This window comes from Pleuronectes platessa, chromosome 12, assembly GCF_947347685.1.
Source record: "Pleuronectes platessa chromosome 12, fPlePla1.1, whole genome shotgun sequence".
Taxonomy (NCBI): domain Eukaryota; kingdom Metazoa; phylum Chordata; class Actinopteri; order Pleuronectiformes; family Pleuronectidae; genus Pleuronectes; species Pleuronectes platessa.
In genome coordinates this window covers 22126718-22149396 of record NC_070637.1, presented here as the reverse complement: position 1 = coordinate 22149396, position 22679 = coordinate 22126718, and the positions used below count along the sequence as shown (strand labels likewise).

General features: G+C 44.8%; 2 protein-coding genes across 7 annotated transcripts; both read left to right on the top strand.

Moving 5' to 3' along the window:
- Nucleotides 1-3111: 3111 nt before the first annotated feature.
- slc22a15 (solute carrier family 22 member 15) lies at nt 3112-10903 on the top strand. Of its 5 annotated transcripts, none has more exons than XM_053436876.1 (14): nt 3118-3250; nt 4769-4834; nt 4931-5080; nt 5218-5350; nt 5581-5745; nt 6016-6145; nt 6526-6586; nt 6987-7153; nt 7487-7627; nt 7703-7788; nt 7904-8012; nt 8119-8191; nt 8970-9128; nt 10029-10903. In XM_053436876.1, the coding sequence occupies exons 3-14, from the start codon at nt 4937-4939 to the stop codon at nt 10071-10073; spliced, it is 1413 nt and encodes a 470-aa protein (XP_053292851.1). In that variant the 5' UTR covers nt 3118-3250; nt 4769-4834; nt 4931-4936; the 3' UTR covers nt 10074-10903. The 5 variants fall into 5 exon arrangements, 4 of the variants coding, with proteins under 4 accessions (XP_053292849.1, XP_053292851.1, XP_053292850.1 ...); XM_053436875.1 differs by having other exon boundaries at nt 4769-4859; XR_008341548.1 differs by lacking the exons at nt 4769-4834; nt 10029-10903 and adding an exon at nt 8398-8547 and having other exon boundaries at nt 3112-3250; nt 8970-9111.
- An 824-nt stretch (nt 10904-11727) lies between these two features.
- Nucleotides 11728-22677, top strand: LOC128453561 (TBC1 domain family member 12). 2 transcript variants are annotated; one of them, XM_053436528.1, is made up of 13 exons: nt 11728-13289; nt 17259-17394; nt 19592-19755; nt 19930-20012; nt 20121-20238; nt 20354-20460; nt 20591-20674; nt 20793-20887; nt 21209-21280; nt 21578-21706; nt 21797-21906; nt 22012-22270; nt 22403-22677. In XM_053436528.1, the coding sequence occupies exons 1-13, from the start codon at nt 11986-11988 to the stop codon at nt 22472-22474; spliced, it is 2733 nt and encodes a 910-aa protein (XP_053292503.1). In that variant the 5' UTR covers nt 11728-11985; the 3' UTR covers nt 22475-22677. The 2 variants fall into 2 exon arrangements, with proteins under 2 accessions (XP_053292503.1, XP_053292504.1); XM_053436529.1 differs by lacking the exon at nt 11728-13289 and adding an exon at nt 17055-17172 and having other exon boundaries at nt 22403-22671.
- The last annotated feature ends 2 nt before the right edge of the window (nt 22678-22679 follow it).

Here is a 22679-nt window from a genome sequence, read left to right as displayed (position 1 = left end):
AATGTAACTTCAGCTACCGAAATAGTTGGTGGACATCAGCCTCAGGTTCACTATGTGACTGTCTATTTTAGTAAAGTTACACTTCCTATAATTTATTTATATTCGACCCAAAAATAAATTATTCTGCATGTCCACTTATACCATAATTCAGGGAAGTCTGCCTAAGATTAACAATGTAAAAACTGAATGTAGCAGACAAGTTTAGTTTACACTGTAACACGTTACAACAACTCACCAATACTTTGAATAAAGAGCTTTAGGAGACGTAATGCTGCTTTAAACAGCTGCTCTTAAAATAAATATGTAAATTTAAATATTCATGTTTCAGTTGATCAGAGTAAATCTGTTTCTGCAGAATAATAATCTTTGTGGTACAAATGTAAACTGTTTGAATTCAAGTTTACATTACAGCCACAATAACAAAGTTCAGCTCAACCAGTTTCCCACTGCAGCAGCTGCACTGACGTTATTGTACAATAATCTAATATGACATTAATACTGAAGTTACTAATAATAACGTAGTCAAGTCAAATGGGATGGCAAGTGAAACAACTTTACATAACATTAGATATCTAACGTGGTGGAGCTTATTCTCCAAACACACACAGTCTCCTGTCTCAGTTCAAATGATTCTTCCTCATGAACTCTAACGCTGCTCTTTGCTGTGTGGACCGGTTCATGTCGGTTTAATAAATCCCGTACGTGCCTGGCTTGTTGCCTTGGCTCCGCATTGGCCTCATCAGTCAGCCCAGGTCGTTGTTGACCGTTCTTCTGATTGGCTCATCATGATACTCACCAGACCCAATCAGACAGGAGGCCACACTGTCGGCCAATGGGCGGAGAAGGGCTCTGAGGCATAAATGAAGTTAGAGACACTCCGGTTCCGAGTCGCGGACATGGATGGACACTCGAGTTCCGGGCCCGTCACGGTGCTGCTGCTCGCCGCCCTCACGAGCTCCGCGCTTGGCCAAGGTTCACTGTACTTCGAGGAGGGAAAACCCCTGGTCCTGACTCCTCCGAGGCAAGGATCTGTCATCACCAGCGTCGTGTGGCAGGTCAACGGGAACCTGGTGCTGGAGTGGGTGAATATTAATGACATTGAGTTCTTCGGCTCGTTTAAAGGACGGACCGAACTGAACCAGAGCACCGCACAACTGACCGTCAACAACGCCAAGCAAAGCGACGGGGGAGAATACAGAGTGGAGATCAACAACCAGCAGCAGAGTCAAGTGTACACGGCTAAAGTGATCAAGAGGGTGACCAAGCCTAAAGTGGTGGTGAGGACCCCGTCATGCGACCCCACATCCCAAGAATGTACCCTCACCTGTCAGGGAGACCCCGCCGGGACTCATCCCCTCACCTACAGCTGGAGGAAGGACTCAGGTGAGTGGGAGCCGGAGCAGCAGAGCATGGACTACATCATCTCCAATGACGAGAAGACGAAGGGTGTAAAACATATCTCGTGCATGATGAAGAACTCTGTCAGCGAAGAGGAGAGCGACCCTCTTGATAACCCAATATACTTGGAGGGCGCGGGATATTTCTCTCCAGGTGGGCTGGCTGCAGTTATCACCTCCTCCGTCTTAGCTGGGGTCTTGATTGGAGCTGGAGTTTGGAACCGAGAAGCCATCAAGAAATTGTTCTCTGCAGATTCAGGGCCTGAACCTTCTTCAGAGGAAGAGCCGTACAGGTAGAAGACGAAGACGTCAACTTGGAAAGATGAGGAGGTTCGAGAGCTTTGGGTGATGAGGGCTTTAAAGTAACAAAAGTACCTTTTACTTTGAATTGAAATGTTGATGTGTGGGGTAGAGTTAATTTTAATGACATCACATGCTTCAACTTAGCCTGTGAATTAATATCTTAGCAGACACGTTTCCATGGACACCAATAATCTGACATTAACCAGAATAAGACAATCTGAATAAGGCACTGCATGTAAAGGGCATGTTCTGATGAATTGAGCCTGAATGAGATCATACTCAGACTAATCAATTATCAAACTAAGAACTATGGAGTATTCTGACTTTAGTCTCATTGTGTTTATGTGCTTATCTCATTATAATGTCCCATTGGAGGTTTCACAGCATTTTTTGCCATGGACATGCAACAGTTACCAACTGATGACAACATGTGTCCTGGATTTGAGTGTAAACAAGATTAAAAAACATAGAGCATTGTAAAATTTGTTAAAACCAGACATTAAACTCTCAGAAGGTTAAATGACAGAATCGGGCATTAAATAATTCCAGTTTGGAGTTCTAAAATTCTAGTGGGAATGTCAGACGAATGACATAGTGGACTTAATGTTGACATGTGACATCATCAGTGTAACAAGTCACCAGGATTATGAAGGGAATATTCTATTAGCAATGTGTGTCAACATAATATTCATATTTTCTTATTCTGAAAAAGGCCAATAGTCAATTTTTTAGTGTCCATGTAAACGCAAGTACTAATATAACTTCCTAAATCATTTCTTGATGAAGTATTATTGAGATGGAAACTGGAATAAGTACTTCAGAGTTGTACACCTGAGTAAATCATCTTCATTACCGCTGCACAACTGACTAAACCATGTAAACAGAAGGTGATAATAGTTCCTGGCTCATTATATGCAATCTTATGTATGTTGTTAACTAATGTTTCTTCATTTTATAATTTTTTATCCTTCGATCAAGGCAGAATAATTTAATGTATTTTTTTAAACGCAGCTTGTTGTGTGTCAGAATCATTTTTCTGATTATTTTCCCCACAATATGCACGTACAGGGTCAATGTGAAACATTAAGACGCATGTGTGTGTTTAAATTCCACAACCAAGTCATACTCTAACTATCACCATGTTTTATGCACTGACTGCTTCTGTGTATTTAAAGTTAATCCCTGTCTGCTGTGAAAAACAACTTCCTCTCTTTGCAAAATGGAAATCTGTTATGAAAACCTCCATTTTGTCTTTGTTATTGATAGTTTCTCACATTTTAAATGTTTGACGCTGTGGAGTTGTGTGCCTTGAAATAAAATTTATTTTGTTCAAAGTATAAAGTGTAGTGTTTATTTCACTTGAACTCGTGGGATTCAGGAGGGAAACGAACCCGGAAATACACGGAGGTAACCCTCCTACGTTCCATCGGTAATGAACTTTATCTCCCGGTACCGGAGGCCCGGGGATGGACGTGGACGCAGCCTTCCTGGTGGTCGGGGAGTTCGGGCCGTACCAGAAACGGGCGGTGGCGGTTCTGGTCGTGACTCAGGTCAGTGAAGCTCGAACTGTTGTTGTTTTTTATAAAAGAAGAAGAAAAAGAAGAGGAGTCCATGTTGGATGCGGCAGAACGACGTGGCTCTAAGGTTCTACTGCTGGTTCATGTTTCACCGGAGCCATTCAACTTTATATTCAACTTATATTAATGAATTGAACTTCGGACACTTTTGTGAAGTTAAGCTAGCGCCACAAGTGCGTCCTTACAGGGTTGATAACACCAGACCTCATTCAAATAACGTTCAAGAATAGATTTAACTTACTTATCCTCTAGCTTTAAAATAACTCAACCCATAATATAATGTACAATAGTAATGTATGTGAGCTAATAGTGAATTCGGCCGATAGCAGAAACATTTAAACACGAGTTAAAACCATTTAAGTCTTATTCTAGCACAGCATGTTGGCTAAAACAACAGCTCCGCCCCGGACTCCTGCCTTGACGAGCATCTGCGTAACATCTCAACAATTTGCACATTTATGAAAGGAAGTAGCCCACATGGGCGTCAAACATATGCCGAATTAATCCTGACAGCCTCTTTATTCATATATGTCGTAGATGTTTTGCCCTTCGCTGTGTGTTGTCTCCAGTGTGACGTTTAATGTCAGTGTCCACATCGGTAAATGAGGTTTGTCATTGTACGCAGTGAGGTTAAGCCAATCCCGTTAACTGATTAAACGTCACTAAACTAGTTGACTGAAGTTCCTACAAACACATTAATAACATTTTCTTCATTCCTCTTGTTTGAACTCATCAACATGTTTTTAACTTCTACATTATATCACATGACTTTAAAAACCTGTTGATCCAAAACTCTGAGAAACCAGCCTGAGGGAAGGAGCTGCTCAAAGCCTCTTCAGTTAGTTTCAAAGCTTTAGATTTCATCAATAATAATAAATAATACAGAAACTCAGACACGTAGAATTTAAAAGAAAGATACACTAAAGATTAAAAGTCAACATTAAACAAGGTCGGTGCAGTCGCTGATGTGTTGGAATACTGAGTTTTAATAGAAACATGATTGAGAAGGGTTCTAATTGGCAGGAGGGTAGAGGATGTGTTTAAAACATGGACGTTGTGATCGACATGTTGAAACTCCAACTAGACGACTCTTTATAATATTTACTTAATAACTCAGGGCATAGAAAAGGATCAGATGTGACGTGCAGATAAAGGATGTGAAAGGTGCACTTAATCCTTAAAAATGTCTGTGCTGGATCAAATGTGCTGGTAGGAGCTTGTGAGAGTTGAACAAACAGTTTGAAGGGAAGTTCACATTAAAAGATTCTAATTCGAGTGGAATGTAAAATTATGTTAATTGGTTATTAAGTGATGATGTGTTTGGGACTTTCCGAGTTCCTGTTCCGATTTGAGATAGTGTTCATTTTAATTTCATGTCAATCATTACACATGGACGTTTGAACAAACATCAGTTTGATGAGAACTACTTTAAGTGACAGAAACCATCTTTGAAAAAACATTTATTTAACGTCTACTCTGATTTTCTTTTAGTTTGGTGCCTGTCCTGTTTGCTAACATGGAGGAGGTGGGGTTTATTCTGCAGCCAGCCACCAGGGGGTGATCAAGATGATTTGCCTTCACTGTTAGTGAGCCGTCATGTCGTCCATCTCTATTCACAGTGTGTGTGTTACAGTTGTGTTCTGTGTGTTTCAGGTGTACATGGCGTTTCAGGCCATGCTGATTGTTCTGGTTGGTTCTACACCCGAGTACCACATCGAGCAGCAGGACGACGCCGCGGCCGGACACCAGGAGCTGCACCAACAAGTCACCTTCACTGAGGACATCGACTCCATCGTGACCGAGGTGAAGGAGATAACATTCACAGTCGCTCTTACTGACCCGACGCCTCTGGATTCCTCGTGTCTGCTCGTTTAGATCTCTGCATCTTAAATGTACAGAAACAAAATTGGTTTGTGTGTCTGTCCCTTGTCGCTCCTCAGTGGTTTCTGGTCAAGCAGCAGGCCTATAAGGTCAGTCTCGCTGGATCGCTGTTCTTCGCCGGCCTTTTGGTGGGAAACATCGTCTTTGGGCCGCTCTCCGACAAGATCGGGAGGAGACCGGTCTACTTGACAGGTGAGGGACACCAGAGAGCATTGATAGACGGGCACTGTTTGTACTGGGAACAGTGGAAATTATCTCTTTCTGGAAAATTCTGAAAAAAATAACTTTACTGGGCTTTTAAACAGTTAATTCACAGAATATTTGAATATATTTTTGCTTTGTGCCATTAAAATAATTCCGCCATATCACTTACTCATTCAGTTCTCCCATAAATCCATAATGATCGTCTCTCTCCCTCCCAGGTCTGTTTTTTGAGGTGGTCTTTGGCTACATGACGGCGTCAGCCCCCAACTACGAGGTCTTCGCCTTGTCCCGTCTTCTGGTGGGACTGATGAACGGCGGCATCGGCCTGGTCAGCTTCGTCCTCACTCAGGAGTACGTGGGCAAGTCCTACTGGGCCATGACAGGCAAGACGACACAACGGAGACATTGTCATTCACCGTTTTCTAAGCTGACTTGGTTTAGACCTGCTGTTAAATTATTGGCAGTGAAATTGTTTGTTCATCAGGTGAAGTTCAGGTTTTTGTGGGTGGGATGGATTTGTAGCATCGGACACTAAAGCCGTTTTCAGATATGACCTCCAGGTAAAATCCGGAGGCGAATATCTCCTCCAGAGAAAATACGGAATATCTGAAAGCAGCTTAAATGACCCTGTTCTCACTTCTTTGTTTCTTCAGGGACATTGACCAGTATGACTTTTGCGATCGGTATTGCTCTATTCGGAGCTCTGGGATACTTCATCCGGCCGTGGAGGAGTCTCGCCACGGCAGCCAACTCGCTTGGCGTCCTGTTCTTCCTTTTGTCCGTGTGAGTGTTTACCCTCAGAGTCAAGTCTCTGTCTGCATCCACAGCAAACCAAAACAAATACAACAGAGTGGGGGTTGGTTTTTGGAACTCACAGAACAAGGTGTATTTATCATTTACCATGGGTTTCTATTGTCTATTTCTACAAATAACATATCATGACTTCTAAATATAGAGCACATATCCACTTCCTCCCGTTGTACAAAAATGAAGTTAATGTACCTCAGGTACGAATCTTGTGTTCTTAACGTAATATTGAGGCAGACCTTGTGCAAACTAACTTTAATTAAAGTTAATGGAAGTTTCTAAGATTAAGTCTGTCACAATTTTCAAAAAATTAAACTATGTGGGTAAAATTATATTTCCTCTCTTGTCATCTCCAGAACTCTTCCAGAGTCTCCTCGTTGGCTGTTTTGTCAGGGTCAGACAGAGCGAGCTGAAGAGGTGAATGTTTTAATACAGATGTTGTTCTTGAGTTGACCTAGTGTCAGTTTATTCATTTTTTTTCATCTCCAGTTCAACAACAGAGTTAAATGAGTGGTCAAAAACATGCTTCTTGTTTTTTAAGATTTGACCTCAGTGGAAAATCTAAATGACAAATAATGTTTGAGAAAGAAAACCAAAGTTTCATACACAATGTCCATCTGAAACATATTTATAAATATTGTCATGGAGAGGAATCATGGAGCAGTAATCTTCAATTTCGTGGAGTTAATAATATTCCAAAAAACACTATTACTCTGAAATGTCATGGTTAATAAATGGATACATCATTAAATGAAGTCAGAAGCTGCTCTGGTGTTCACTCGTCTCTGTCTGTAACTGTGCTGTCTTCTGATTGGAGGTTCTGCGCTACATGGCGCTGAGAAACGGTAACTCTGCCAACCACCTGGTGCTGAAGCGAGTCGGCACCGCTAAAGCTGCTAACCATGGCAAGACGGGCACGGGTGTCTTGCAACTGGTCCTCCATCCGGTCCTGCGAATGAGGACCATGGTGCTCATGTATGTCTGGTGAGTGTACCACTTGTTGATGGTTGCTGGTTCAAATCCTGCTCCTACCACAGATTCAGTCATTTCTGCTTGTTCTGCAGCTACTGTAGTATTACTATTACTACAACTACATCTTCAGGTTCTGTTAATTCTCTAAATCTTATGATAAAGAAATGAATGTTTCCTGAAGATCAAATTGTAAATATTTGTGTCTACGTATTTTGTGTGAAGGTCATTTTAATACAGACGAATTGATCTGGTGAGTTCTCTATCTAAAAATAACTATTTGACTTCTTAAAATACAGGAATGAATTTATTGCAATTAAGTTAAATTAAAGTGTGTGTGTTTTGCAGGTATGCGTGCAGTCTGGTGTACTATGGTCTGACTCTTGGGGCCAGTCAAACCTCTGGTAACCGTTACGTTAATGTGGCCATGTACGGTTTGGTGGAGCTGCCTGCATACCCGCTCTGTATATACTTCATCAACAAACACTGGTGAGACACACAAACACATACAAAACACACGTGTGTGAAGAGTATCAGTTCATTCCTGAGTTTTGTGTTGTACAGGGCTGGGAGGAGAAAAAGCATGGCTGGTTTCCTGTGTCTGGCCGGTACCGCCTGCCTCTGCACCACGTTCATCCCTGAAAACACAGGTGAGAGTGATGCAGCGGTCGTGGTGGGAAGCAACAGTCTGAATTCGGATGTTTTGATATTTGACTGTTTTCAGTGATGGCGAAGCTGAAACGTTTTTTTATCTTGTGTCTGCAGGGACGTTGCTGAGCGTCACGTCGTTGGCACTTCTGGGGAAACTGATGGTCAGCGCTGCGTTCAACATCGCCTACATCTACACGTCGGAGCTCTACCCAACAGTTATCAGGTGAACTGCATGTTGTAGCGAGCGTTAACTCTGTAGCGAGGATTTTAATAAAGTTTTGATCTAAAAGAGTTTTCACTGTTTTATATTGTAATCGTGTGTGTTTCAGGAACGCTGGTTTGGGGGTGTGTTCAATGTCGTGCAGAGTTGGAGGAATTCTAGCACCTTTTGTTCCGTCCATGGTAAGTGTGTGGGTGTGTGTGTGTGTGTGTGAGAAACAGATTAAACAAAAAATCTGTGTCTCAATTGCCCCCTGGTGGCTGGGTGTAGTGTAGGTCATAAACTCCTCCTCCATAGATGTTTTAAGACCTGACCAGCAGGTAAAATCAGAAAAAGAGTTTGTGTTTCAGACATAAGCAACAAACAAGCTGGTTTCTGCACTATTCAGGTGAGAGGTGGAGCAGCCGGGTGAAGCAGACAGAGACAGGAAGGGATTATTAACTTCACTGCGGAGATCACATGCTTTTATAAACATCATCCTTGTGTCAGCTCTTATCTCCACAAACTCTCTTGACATCTTCTTCTGTGTCTTCTAAGGGTAGGTTGCACTTTTTCACCATGCAATACTTGATTTATCTTCGTTTTTTTTTTTCACTTTTCCTTCTGCTGCACGTTACAAGCGCCATCAAGAACTCACTCCTTACCGACTCACAACTATGTCGAGGGGAAGTAAATGGTGATAAAATTTTAAAACAACAGAAAAAACTGCTTGTGCGGTGTCATCCAGTTGTCCACTTGTATTTATTTATATGTATCTCATGAGCAGACTTGGGAGTGTAAATTAGAGATTAGATTTAAAACTATAATTTCACATATTTTCATTGTTTCCTTAAAATTAAAGCTCAACAGTAACTCCTTTATGTTTTTAGTATAGTTCATGTGATATGAATGTGTAATGATGTTTTTGTGACGCAAAGAAATCTACATTATTGATATTTTGTGTGTGTGTGTGTGTTGCAGCGGGCCATCCACACTTCCATGCCCTTCACTCTGTTCTGTCTCAGCGGCCTCTCTGCAGGCTACCTCGGCCTCTTGCTTCCTGAGACCCTCAACGGACCCGTAGCCGAAACTCTGGAGGAGCTCGACAGCATGACACGCAGCCGAGTGCTGGAGAGCAAGGTGACACAACGCACATCTGTAACACACCTGTGGACTGAGGAAGTTACATAGATGATGACTTAAGCCAGTATAAAGGGCCTAAGGGGAGGGAGTTGAGACCTTTGGTGAGAAACAAGAGCAGGCACACAGACAGTTGATTGACAGATTAACACGTGATGGGTCAGGTAGGTGTATCGGATTGTATGACATCATCAGCACAAGGGGCTGTGTAGTATCGATCGGGTGATGAAGCCGTTGTGTTAAGGTCTAATACGACCAATCAGCTGTCAATCATTTCTCAGCACGTTTTTGAGATTTTGAGAAGAATTTATTCATTGTTTACTTCATCTGCTAACATGGAGGAGGTGGGGTTTATCACCAGTAGTAGAGTCAGCTAACGGCTTTGGTGGGCTATCGTGTCGTCCATCGTTTATTTACAATCTGTCATCCACACCTACATATAAAAAAAGAATAATTTCATTTATATAGTCATATCACAATCCATAATCATCAAACTGTCTTCTATCAAATTCGTATGATTAATTGATGCTGAAAACACTGGTTCATTAACATCCATACAGACTGAGTGAATTCATGGGACAGATTGATGATGGCTGATGAATTAGATATTAACATCAGTGTCTGTGTGAATCAGTCATTTACTGTAAAGTCAGTCTTCAACAGCAGCAGAGCCGGTCCACAGGTTGAACCCATGAAAGAAACTCTCGGCTTTGAAAATGTTCATGGATTGAAGGTTAAAATAAATTACTTGATTTTACTGTGGCTGTTCATCCTGTTCACAAAAAGAGAATGAAAATAGCAGAAAGGAGAAGCTCTTTATCTCCGACAGCTGCGGTTTGATGTCCGTTTGGAGCTGAATTTATCTTTATTCACTTGTGTCTTTTCGTCTCTTGACTCCAGGCTCTTTTGTACGAGGACAACAAATGGAAATCAAACCACAAATGAAGGTTTCGGTCTTCATCGCAGCTGCAGCTCAGAGCAGCGAGACAGGACTGTCCACGCCTAATTCCTTATGGAACTGTTTGCCTTTAAACCTTTGAAGGGCCCCTTCATTAACTCGAAGGACATTTCAAACAGGGTGGTGCCACGGACACTCTGAGATTCCCCCTGTTTATTTATCTATAGGCCAGTAGAAACTCTGCCTTGATTCAATATCCTTGAATGACCTTGTGTTGTTGGTGCCTTTATTTGGTGATAGTTGATCCGACAGGATGGATATGTGACGCTTGTTAAGCTTCAGGAGAAGCTGCTTAAAAAAAGAGTGAGTGAAAAATACTGGATTATTAAAAGCAAACGAGATGAAAAACACATCACACACTCGCTGAGTTTAATCACATTCCTCAAAAGACACTTCATTTCCAGTTTGTGCACGTGTGTGCGCATGTGTGCATGGTGGCGTGGGGGTCATCAGGATTTAATGTTGGGGAGATGCAGCTTTACAGCATCAGAACAGACTGAGGTCAGATTATGCATTTTTTAAGTCAGAGTTTTATGAGACTGAAACTATATCTCTTTATGATCTGATGTGTACAGGATGTTTCTGCCTCTCGCCCAGTGTTAGCTGGGATTGACCATAGCCAAAAAGAGTGATGGACTGCCCCCCCTCCCCTCCACCACAAAGTGATATAATTTAAGATTTAATGTCTTTGCCTTCTGTGCCTTTTCTTGTGTCATCTTTATTACCGATGAATCTACACTTTGCACCTCAATTGTTTGAAAGAGAAAAATATGATTCCTTGTTTATATTCATGTAATTAAAGAATTAAGAAAACAAATGTTGCACAAGATGTTTTATGGCCAGTCATTTTATATGGAGTGTTGTGTGGATATGTTCCCTGTGTGATTATGCAGGGAAGGTCCTGTGGTGTTTTCTTCACCATCACTCAAGTTCACATCAGCCAGTAGAAACAGATAAAGGGCTTGTGAGCCTGTTTAAAAGTATTACTTAAATATCAATCAGTCAAAATGTATTTGTTCTGTCTCATATTCACAAATCACAGTTTGTCTCATAGATCTGAACAAGGTGCAACATCCTCGGTTCTTAACCCTCAACTAGAGTAAAACTACCAAAGATGGTAGTTAGATGGTGCATGTTACTGAGCACATCAACAAAATAACAGTTAACATTAACATTAATTGGAAGAAGCTGCCTGTAACCATGTTTAAAGTATTTACACATAAGAAAATGTTTGATAGAGATGAAGGGAGCAGCAATGACAAATGAATTGAGGAGTTATTGTCAGGAATGGTAGAATATGTGTCTTGTGATCATAGTAAACGATCAGCTACCACCACGATCAGGATCCATCTTCATGATCTATAAATACATGATAAATAAAGTGTATTCATTAATTGATCATGGCCCTAAATAAATCCAATTACTTATTAACTTATGTATTTATATGAATATAATTGATAACGTTTTGAATAGTGCTGTATTATAAAGTTAAATAAAACCAAGAATAAAAAACTCAACACTTATTATTGTATTTTGAAGAAACTGCTGCAGTTACAGGAAGTGACCAGCAGGCGTCAGTGCGAACCGCTCAGCGAATCACAGCAAAGAGAGGCGCCGACGTCATTGTTGGGGTATTTTCAAGATGGCGGCGGACTGAGGCTGCAGCTCCGCAGCTGAGCGCTGAGGGATTTAATCAATCTTCACCGCATCACTCACCGGGAATGAGCGCTGTTCTCCCGGTGTTCTCCGGGCAACACTGCGGCACCTCCGGCTAAAATGCTGGCCCCTTCCTCCCGGAACATCAGAACCTGCTGCTACGGAGCTCGGCCCACCGGGCAGGGGCACTCGTCGCGGGATCTTACGCCCGAGGCCGAGGCTCTGTTGACTGACTGAGCGGACATGGAGGAGACTGGAGGAGGGTCGCTTTGCTTCGATTTAAACGACGAGGCCGGAGGAGTGAGAGCGGGGCTCGGGGCTCTGACAGACCGCAGTATCGCACTGCTAGCCGGTGTCAGTGGGGGTCAGGGAGCCGGGAAGGGCCATTTTTATGTGACCGGTAACGGAAGGAATGTAAACACGGACGCGTCGGTACATCCGCCCCCGGTACAGAGGGAGTTGATGTTGGTGGAGAGGAGCCTAACAGACCGCCTGACCGACAGGTGTGTGGTGTCGGGGGATGTCGGTGACCACCGCGGCCTGAACGGATTCACTGAGTCACTGTGTCAGGAGGAGCCGGCCATGGTGGCCCTGGAGGAGGGAGGAGCAGCGGGCAGCCGCGGCCTCGCAGGGGCCGAAGCCGCTTTCTTTCCGGCTGTGCTCGGGACTCGGGTTCCAGTGGAGACGGGTCCGCAGATGCTGCAGCAATCTGCGGGGGAGAGCACGGGGGAAATCCCGGATGTAACCGTGGGAGGAGAGGAGCCGATGGGCGGTGGTGCGGTTATCGGGGGTGTGAGGACTTGTCTCCCCCTCGAGCGGCTGCCAAGCCCGGGGAAGAAGCAGGGGAATTGCGCATTGGACATGTCCAACGGGGTAGTGGACAGTGAGGAACCCGAGGTGGACACCGCTTGTAACCCGACAGCAGTGTTTTCCAGACCCGCTGTGTGCGACGTGGACTGCGGGGAAGTGAAATTAGCCAACGGTGGTTTACACATCGTGAACAGCTCCAGAGCAACATGTGACTCTTCAGACTCAGACAGCGACATTCATGTGGACCCGAGGGCAGGGCGAGAGGACTACATCGGGGAAGAGGTCACTCAGTGCCCCGGGGAGGATGCGCCTGCTTCCGCTGAGCCCCCTCCCTCCCCCGAGCTCTCCCCCACCCCAGATTCAAGTGCCAAACTCCCCTCACCCAGCCCGTCGTCCCCCAGCAAACCGAACGGTGACAGCCCGCTCTCAGAGCCCGAGTCCGAGGAGGACGAGGCGGGTTTCGGTGACCTGAGTTTACCCGTCAGGCCGCAGAGCCTGAGGACTAACCCCGGTATCCCGGTGTCCCTGAGCTGCGACGCCACCCCGTTGTCCCCGCGCGAGGATGGGGGCTTTTATTTTGGAGACGACGGGTACATGGTGGAGTGTCGGGGCGCGTTGGAGGCGGCGGGTCGGAGACAGAGCGCCCCGGACAAACTCCCGGACCTGACCGACCACACGGACTGCTCAGACGGCAAACTGATGCCAAAGAGGTTCGGCATCGCTGACTTCTTCACCAGGTAAATATATAGTGACCAGACATGTTCCCCATCCCACCACCATAAATAGATAAAGAACTAAACGTATTAGTTTTCACTGCACAACACAGCTGCTTTCACAAACGCCTGAACTCCGGAGAATCTCCAGACATTCTCAAGAGGGGATGAATGTGCGAACGCAAATGTTTCAGTCAGATTATCCGGACTTTATCCGAAGTTCCTCCAGCCAATAACCCAGTAAAAAGTTAGGAGACTGTCTGGATGAGCTGATGGAGATTATTGGGAGATTTCACCGCCAGTGAGTTAAACACTTTGTGAAGAGCAGCCAGAACACACTAAGTCTTACTCTCATAGTTTTAAACAGAGAACACCTATTCTTACAGCATGGTCTCACACACATGGTCTACACACAAGGTGTCTCACACACACTCACACACACCTGGTCTCACACACGGTCTTACACACACATGGACTCACAAACATGAACTCACACACACGTGAGATGTTTTCAATGAAAGTGTATAGGTGGTGTTTCAGTTGATGTTACATAAAGTTGTGACCAAACCTGACCCAACCCCTCAAGTCCCGTCAAACCTTGTGGGGACTTTGGACGGGTGTCTGACACACATTCAGACCCACCAGTGCCGTTAACACCAATCGATATCTAAAATATAAAACCACATATTGTGGTTTTATACCACATATACGAAGCAGCGTCTGGGTACCACAGCAACTCAGATTTGGAAAGTTCTCAGTTAATTCAAATATTCTTTATTCAGCTGAAGGAAGGACCCAACTGATATTTACACATTGACCCTCATTCGCATGCCAAGCGGCTTCTCTCCCATTCCCCTAACAAGGTAAATCGAGAGCAGAGGCTGGCAGCAGTGGACCAATCACAACAGAGGGGACCAGCAGACTGTGGGTCTGAAAGAGACAGGAGCTAAAAACCAAGTGTTTGAGACAGAGGCTGAAAAGAGGAGCTGCAGCGATGGAAATTCTGGAAGTGGACATTTTACAGTCAGAACATTAATTAAAGTGATGGATGTGAAATTGAACAGGATCTGTCTCCTTTCAGAGGACGTGATCTTGACGACTGGACCATTTGAGTTATATTTGTCTTTTCATAGGATCTCACAGCTTCAGTCTTGAGCCTGTGTAACTGCTCACATGTTAATCACGCCCCAGTTGAGTATGTGAGCCGTCAGTGATACAGCAGGACTAAATGAGCATCGACTCTGTGCAGCCTCTTTCCTCAGGGCCTAGCCCACATTCACAGCTCCCTCTGCCTTCTGTCTCTGAAGCCGAGTCGACCATCGTGCCGATTCGTCACGTTGTTTAGCCGCCGCGACAAAGAGACGCTGAGCCTGTCGGGTTCTCGGTTCCTGAAAAGCTGCCATTTCTGACACGTCAGGTTTCAACAGCCACACTCACAGGTGCACGAGTTAAGATTCTCTCATCACATGTATTTAAAAATAAAGTATTTAAAAATGAAAAAGGGAAATTAAATGACAGTGAGGAACTAAATAATTGATCATTTATATAATAAATAGTATATAAAGCAAAATATCTATAAATGATTAATTTGCTAGTCTCCAGCCGTTACCTTTTATTATCAACACATAAATAAACAAATTAAACAGTTTCCATCTCAAACATTAAACTGCTCGGTGAAAGAAATTCACAATGACGTCTTGGTCTTCTACGTGGGCGGCTGTGTCTGAGGGATAGAGTGGTCGTCGTCCTCCAACCTGAAGGTCGGCGGTTCGATCCCCAGTCTGACCCATCTGCAAGTGTCCTTGGGCAAGATGCTGAACCCTGTATGGCCCCCCCATAGAATATCAAAGTGCTGCGATTAGATGCACTGTATGAATGTATGTGTGTGATTGGGTGAATGTGAAAATGTACTGTAAAGCTCTTTGAGTGGTCATCAAGACCAGAAAAGTACTATATAAAAACAAAACCATTTACCATCTTTTTCATCATGAGATATTTGTGTTCTTCCAGTTTCACGTCCGTCAGGTGTTAGAAACCTCATCAACACGTCCACTCGCTCACTGGGAAGTTTCCAGACCTTTTCTTGCTGTAATCTCACCTGGACTCACTCTGCCACTATTCTGAGTTTTTACCAGGGGGCAGCATGAAGAACTCCAGATATTGTCCGGAGCAACTGACTCAAACATTTGCATTCTTGTATACAGAACCTCTGGATACTTTCAGGTGAAAAAACGTCTTGGTTGAGCGTCTGTTTATAGAGGAGAGGTCAGATCATAAGACAGAACCATGAACATGATGTCAGACTAGATATCAAGAGTATTTGGTTTTTGTAAATCACTCTGACTTTAAGTCTACATGACTTTAATGCAGCTGTAGGTTTTACAGCTGAAAGAAAATGTCGTCATCAGACTGTGTGGCTGCAGTATCTGTGAGGATGTCGTAAATCGTAAAGTCTGTCCCTGCACCCTGACATCATTCCTGTGTGAGGAGGTAAAAAGGTTAAATATTTAATAATTCAGTACAGGGAGCAGTCCGCAGCCTGAGGGGCAAATCGTTCTCTGTTTGTCTACAGAGAAAATCCTGTCCGACTGGCAGGTGGAGGAAAATCTGTGTTTTTTAAATCTCCGTCAGTGTGAGCCGGGTTTTGGACTCGGGCCTCGACGGCTGGCTGGAGCGTCCCGGCGTCTCAGAGGAAATCCAGACAGACGGAGCAGTGCTGGAAACTGTCCACGCTGGCTGTTTGTTTCATAGCTTAGCTGAGGACAGGACGGGGAGGATCAAATAGAAGCAGGAATGTTTCTTTATTCAAATGAGCAACTCGCTGCCTGAAGATTGTTTCTCTCTAATGCTTTTGACCTTTTCATGGTTCAATTTATCCTCCTGTAAAATCAGGGAAATTACAAGAACCAACTCACAACCTATGTTTCAAATTAGTGGAATTATTGGAATGATGGATTTTGTCTTGTAAAATATTTACTTCACAATTCACTCGCCATCCTCTGCTGTGATTCGTGAACTGAACCCCGTTTAACTTTAGAGAATTGGAGAGAAGTAGTTACAGACATTGGCTGAAAACTATCGGCTACATGTTCTATCTTCGGTCTCCCTCATGCAGCAAGTGAAAGAACAAACCAGAAATAAAAAGAGGAAGTTGTTTTCTCCATGGTTCGTCACTGTGGTCTGGTCTCACCACGGCTGCTCTCTGACTCTGCTTTATTCTACCTGTCAGTGGAAGCTTTGGTGAAACTGGTTTAAAAAAAATAAGAAAATGCATGAAAACAAAAAAACGGGGCCCTGTGAGGTTTCAGCTTCTCAGCTTCATCTTCTGCAAATTAACAAATAAACAGATCTTTATTGAAGAAGACGAGGAGCTGACAGAGCTGGTGAGTAAGAGACAACAGGTCAGGTCGTCTCGATTCAAACGAGAGAGAAATAAAACACGAAGCTTCACAATGTGTCGGTTTCATCAAACTGTGCCTGGGATGAGAAGAAGCCTTGTTCTCTGCTGACACCTGAGCAGCACCTGTAGCTGTGTGTGTGTGTCTGTGTGTGTGTTTGTGTGTGTGTGGTTGCTTCACACTTCCTCTCCTTCCCTTTGTCTCCTCCTCCTCCTCAGACTGTCGACCTGGCAGCTTCTTTTTTTTCCCTCTGTCGTCGTCAGAATCTGCTGCAGTTGCACGATGGTGGTCAGAATGATGATGAGGATGAATTTACCTCATTACGTCTCCCAGTGTTTTTCGCTGGATTTTCTCCTGCGTTCGTTTGAGGAACTGAAACCGTTTCTCTGCAGCATCTGGCATCAGCAACTTTAAGGTTTAGAGGAAAACAGCTGTTCATCGTAAACCATGGAAACAGATTTACAAAAACAATTCCAGCTTTGGTTTTGTCCAGAGAATCTTTCGAGAAAGTAAATACATTCAAACACCATTTCACCAACTTTAGTGTGAGCCCATCATCACAAATCCTGAGTCTTTCTTCTCATTTCCCTTTCAGGAGCCTATTTTCTAGGAAATCCAAAGAGCCAAAGGCACCGACCCATAATGCAGCAGGATGGCGACTGTTCGGCAAGACAGGAGCCAGAGGGGCGGATCCAACTCAAGACCCAGCCTCCACAGTGTCCAATCAGCAGGTTGGTTCTTCACGTCCACATCATTTTGCTGTTGGTCTGAACCAGTGTCTCCACCCTGTGAGAGCCTCCATGTTGAGTTATTGATTTTACTGCTTCGGTAAACAGTTGAATATGAGGTGCAGGTGAAGATGACTGACGTGTGGTTGGTCCGATCGTTTAGTTGTGTGTCAGTATGAATCTTCAGAGACTGCGACGAGTAACGCTGTCAGCCTGAGTCTGTTTACACACAACCGCTGGAATTAGACTGTAAAATAGATTGTGTGTGAGTGTGTAATCATCTGCGTCTCCAGCTGCAGACTGTGTGAGGAATTTGCCTAGCGAACACACACACACACACAATTTACCCATGTAAGTCCCACTTGTTGTGTTGTATAAGGCTCAGACATGCACACGCACACACAGCTGTTCATCTTCCATCTAGAGCAGGTGCTTTCCTGGACACACACAGACACACACACGTTCTGGCTGAATTTAATTTTCACATCAGTGAAACCTGTCAGGCAGCAGCTGTGTCCCTGTCGTCTCATCCATTAGTGGCACGTTCCCACTTTGCTAAAGTGCCTTTGAGCAAGAGGCCAAATCTCAGCTGTCTTTGCTGTTGTTGTGACCCCTGAGCTTTCGGAAGATGCAGACCCAGGCCCGGCAACGCTAAGAGCAAAAGCGTCTGACAGCCGCCAGCCCCCGCGCTCGCTCTGCTCACATGACCGCTGCCAGATTCAGATGATTCATCAGGGAAAGGAGTGAACCACATGTGGTTTGGCTTCAGCTGGTTGACACGTCAGATACACAACGGAGGAGGAGAAAGGAGGGGGAGGAGGAGGGAGAAGAGGAGGAATGACTGACCTCATCTAATGGTCACTGTGATCATCTGCAGTAATCTTCTTAATCAGTCATCAACAGGCTTTTGTTGTGGCCTGAAGTCGGCGTCTTTACACCTGTGGTGAAACCCTCCAAACCTAATGTACATGGTCAATTTATTTAAAAAAAAGACCATTAGCCCCAGTTCAAAGTTCAGCTGACAACAGACCAGATGAAGAGGAACCTTTTGGATCCACTCAGGTATCAAACAGACATGAGAGCAGCGCTATTTATGAAATGATAGATGTTTGGCGTTGATTTAAACGTGGAGCAGTAACTGGTCAAAGTCTGAAGCTCACTGGTCTCGTGTCGGCAGCTGTGATGATTCTCTTCAGATTATTTACAGTACGAGACATTAGTGCTTGAGCTATTTAATGTAACTGTTTAAATTCAGTTCCAAACTGTTATTAAAAAGTTCAGTTGTTCCATTATGATTTTTAAAAAGCAGCAGTTAGATCATGTTGGTGGAAATCTCCATGGATAGGGTGACCTCTATACTTGACTTGTATAATAACTATAATACAATGTAATTCTGTATCACAGATTGTTTTTATATGTTATGAAGCAGCTTTCATGATAGAGTTTTTTTCTGAAATCTCTGGATCAGTCACATGATTTAATACATGAGGCTCAACTCCTGGTGAAGCTGTCAGAGCCTCAGTCTGAGGGAAGTCGTCTCCCCCTGCTGGCGACACTCAGACCTCTGTTTATAAAGGGCTTGTTGTCTTGTTGACCCACAGCTGCTCTGTTCCTGTGAATGAACTGTTTGTTGTGCAGAGCACACACACAAACACACTGCAGTGCTTCGACCGTTAGACTCACATACATGGACACAAGTCTTGACATTCATTAAGTGGCAGCCATATGTAAATATACAGACACAAAATGAGAGACACACAAACACACACCTGTATTTGTCAGCTTTGATGGTGCATGTGCAAGTGTGAGGACACACACACACAAACGCACACGCACACACACACACAGATGGAGCTCTCTTCAGACTCCAACTGTCGTCATCCAACAAGGGTTCTGATTGTGTGTGTGTGTTTGTGTGTGTGGGGGGGTGTTAAATTATTTTAATTACACAAAAACTGATCTCACTGTCTGTTCAGTAGTTGTCAATCCTATTGAACGTTTAACACATTCTACAGTTATATTTCATCCAGGTGTTGTTGCATTGCAGATGTTTGATCCTCCATTTTTTCGGAGTTTTCGTCCTGATCGGCTTTTATCAAGAACTACTTGATTTTCAGGAATTTAAATCAAAACAACGTTCAGTCGCTGCTCTGTAAGAAGCACTGAGAGACTTAGAGACACATTTTTTTCTGAATTGTAGTGTCCACATGAGGAGGAGGAGGAGGAGGAGGAGGAGGAAGAGGAGGAGTTGAAGGACTCAGATGTGTCCCCGAGTCGGGAGCGCCCCCCAGCTGCAGGGAGGAGGAAGAACCTGGAGTTTGAGCCTCTCTCCACCACAGCTCTCATCCTGGAGGATCGACCAGCGTGAGTAACAGTTGTGATCGTCTTAGCAGCAGCGAGCATCTGGTGAAAGACGCAGGAGGAAGACGAGGACACACAGAAAGAGAGAAGGAGTCCCCATCTGTCCATCCATCCATCTTTCCTTCTGTTCATCCATCCGTCCATTCGTCTGTCTGATTCTCTTTCTCTCTCCTCCAGGAACCTTCCGGCCAAATCTGAAGAGGAAACTCAGCGACACAAACTGGAATATGAGGAGATGGTTTTAGGAGCCAAGAGGAGAGGTGAACACACACACACAGGCTGAAATGTCCTCAGTACAGTGGTTTAAAACTAAAACTGGTCCCCACAAAGACAGATGTTCAGTGTGAGTGTGTGTGTCCTTCGCTCAGAGTTGAAAGAAGCGCAGAGGAAGAAGCGTCAGATGAAGGAGAGACACCGGCAGGAGGACAGCATCTCCAACGCCATGGTCATCTGGAACACTGAGATCCTGCCTCACTGGGACACCATGTACGTCTGCTCTGCTCCGTGTGTGTGTTTAATACAGTGTGTGTGTGTGTCTGCACCACTCGTATATTTAGCTCACTGTGTGTGTGTGTGTGTGTGTGTGTGTGTGTGTGTGTAGGAAGGGGACGAGGCGGGTGAGGGACCTGTGGTGGCAGGGACTTCCTCCCAGCGTCAGAGGTCGAGTTTGGAGTCTCGCCATCGGCAACGAGCTCAACATCACGGCAGGTGCGATCTGACGGACTCACACATTGTTTGATTCACTCTCTCTAGATTAATGTCCCTTGTGAGGTGTTTTAAAAAGATGTTACGATTTAGGCTTGATCCTGGTTTGACGTGTTTTTCTGTTCTGGTGCAGAGCTGTACGAGATCTTTCTGTCCAGAGCCAAAGAGAAGTGGAGGAGCTACAGCGAGACCAGCTCAGTGAACGACAACGAGAGCGGTAAGACTCGGCCACGGCCTGAAACAAGTCTCTGCTGCTCTCGAACCAACAGAACTGGAAACTAAACCTCTCTTTGTGTGTGTGTGTGTGTGTGTTTGTGTGTGTGTGTCGCTGGCAGATGGAGGAGCGTCTCTGGCCGACAGAGAGTCCAGTCTGGACCTCATCAAATTGGACATTTCCAGAACCTTCCCCTCTCTTTTCATCTTCCAGAAGGTAACTCATCTGCTCGTGTGTTTCTGTCACTTCTAGAACTGTTGAAGGTGAAGGGACGATATTACAGAAAAAAAAAACACTGACACCAGTATGTATCCCTCCGTATTTTTTAAATGAAACTTCACAATTTTGTAAATCAAGTAGTGAAGTGAAGAGTTTTGATATTTTAGGTTTCACAGGAGACAAAGTAAAACTGTGACGACGCTAAATGATGCGATCTCCTCTCTCCTCTCTCCTCTCTCCTCTCTCATCATCTCCTCTCTCCTCTCTCCTCTCTCCTCTCTCCTCTCTCATCATCTCCTCTCTCTTCTCTCTCCTCAGGGCGGTCCGTACCACGACCTCCTCCACAGTGTTCTCGGAGCTTACACCTGTTACAGGCCAGACATCGGCTACGTGAGTTTGATTTTCCTCCTCCACCCTCAGAGTGATGATATTCGGTGATTAACAGACTCGGGGGCATCGCAATTGTTGGGGACCCTGAGCTGAGAGGGTTCATCAACATGAACAACGAGGCTCCATGTCACTAACCTTCTTCTAAAAGCCTCTTATCTTTAGAGGTTTGGTTGAAATGTAGAATGTTTAAATGCGTGTGCCTCTAAAAGAGTGGATTGTGGGAATTGTGTGTGTATTTTAAAGATGAAACAGGTGAAACAAAACACGTATGTGACGTGTGTGTTTGTGTGTTTTCAGGTTCAGGGGATGTCGTTCATCGCTGCTGTTCTGATCCTCAACCTGGAGGAGGCCGAGGCTTTCATCACCTTCGCCAACCTGCTCAATAAACCCTGTCAGATGGCGTTCTTCAGAGTCGACCACGAGCTGGTACGTCAGTTGTCCCCTCACTTGTCTTGCTCTTCTGTTTTATCTGTCGTCTGATCTTTGTTTTTCGCCTCCTTTTCTTCCCTTCGTCAGATGTTGAAATACTTTGCAGCCTTTGAGGTTTTCTTTGAGGAGAATCTTCCTCGTCTCTTCAGCCACTTCCAGTTGAACAGCCTGACCCCTGACCTCTATCTCATCGACTGGTGAGTCTGGTGTCTTCCACTGAACAGCTGATGGTATCATTCTGATTCCTCATTCAGAGCAACAGTGAACAACACCTGAGTAATCTCAAGTGTCCGTCTGTGCAGGATCTTCACGCTGTACAGTAAGTCCCTCCCGCTGGACGTGGCGTGTCGAGTGTGGGACGTCTTCTGTCGGGACGGGGAGGAGAGCCTGTTCCGGACGGGGCTGGGTATCCTGCGTCTGTTCGAGGAAGTCCTGCTGCAGATGGACTTCATCCACATCGCCCAGTTCCTCACGCGCCTGCCAGACGACCTGCAGTCGCACACGCTCTTCGTGGCCATGGCCAACACGCACATGATGAGCAGGAACCGCCGCTGGGCTCAGGTCAGTTGCTGAGGAAGAGTTTTCTCTTCACTTATTATTTCTAGAAAGATGTTAAATTAAATCAGATGAGATTTTATGTTCTGATTCACAAGGGACTCAGATGACATTTTAATTTGTTCTGTTTTGTTTCAGGTGTTTTCTGCTTTGACGAAGGACGGAATCAGAGAGTCGGATAAAAACACCAGCCCGGCGCTGAGAAGTTAACTGCTGCTGCCGAGCGCTGCTGTGGAGGAGGAAGGAGCTGGCGTCAGGCGGCCGGGGACTTCAGAGGTGAATGTGAGCTCGTCCTGTCGGCACTGAGGAGAACACCTGAGGCTGCGTGGCTTCAAGCTAAACTCTTCACTCCCACGCTCCAAGCATCAAGAGGCTGAGGTCAGAGGAACCGTCAGCTTGAGCCTCCAGGTCCCCC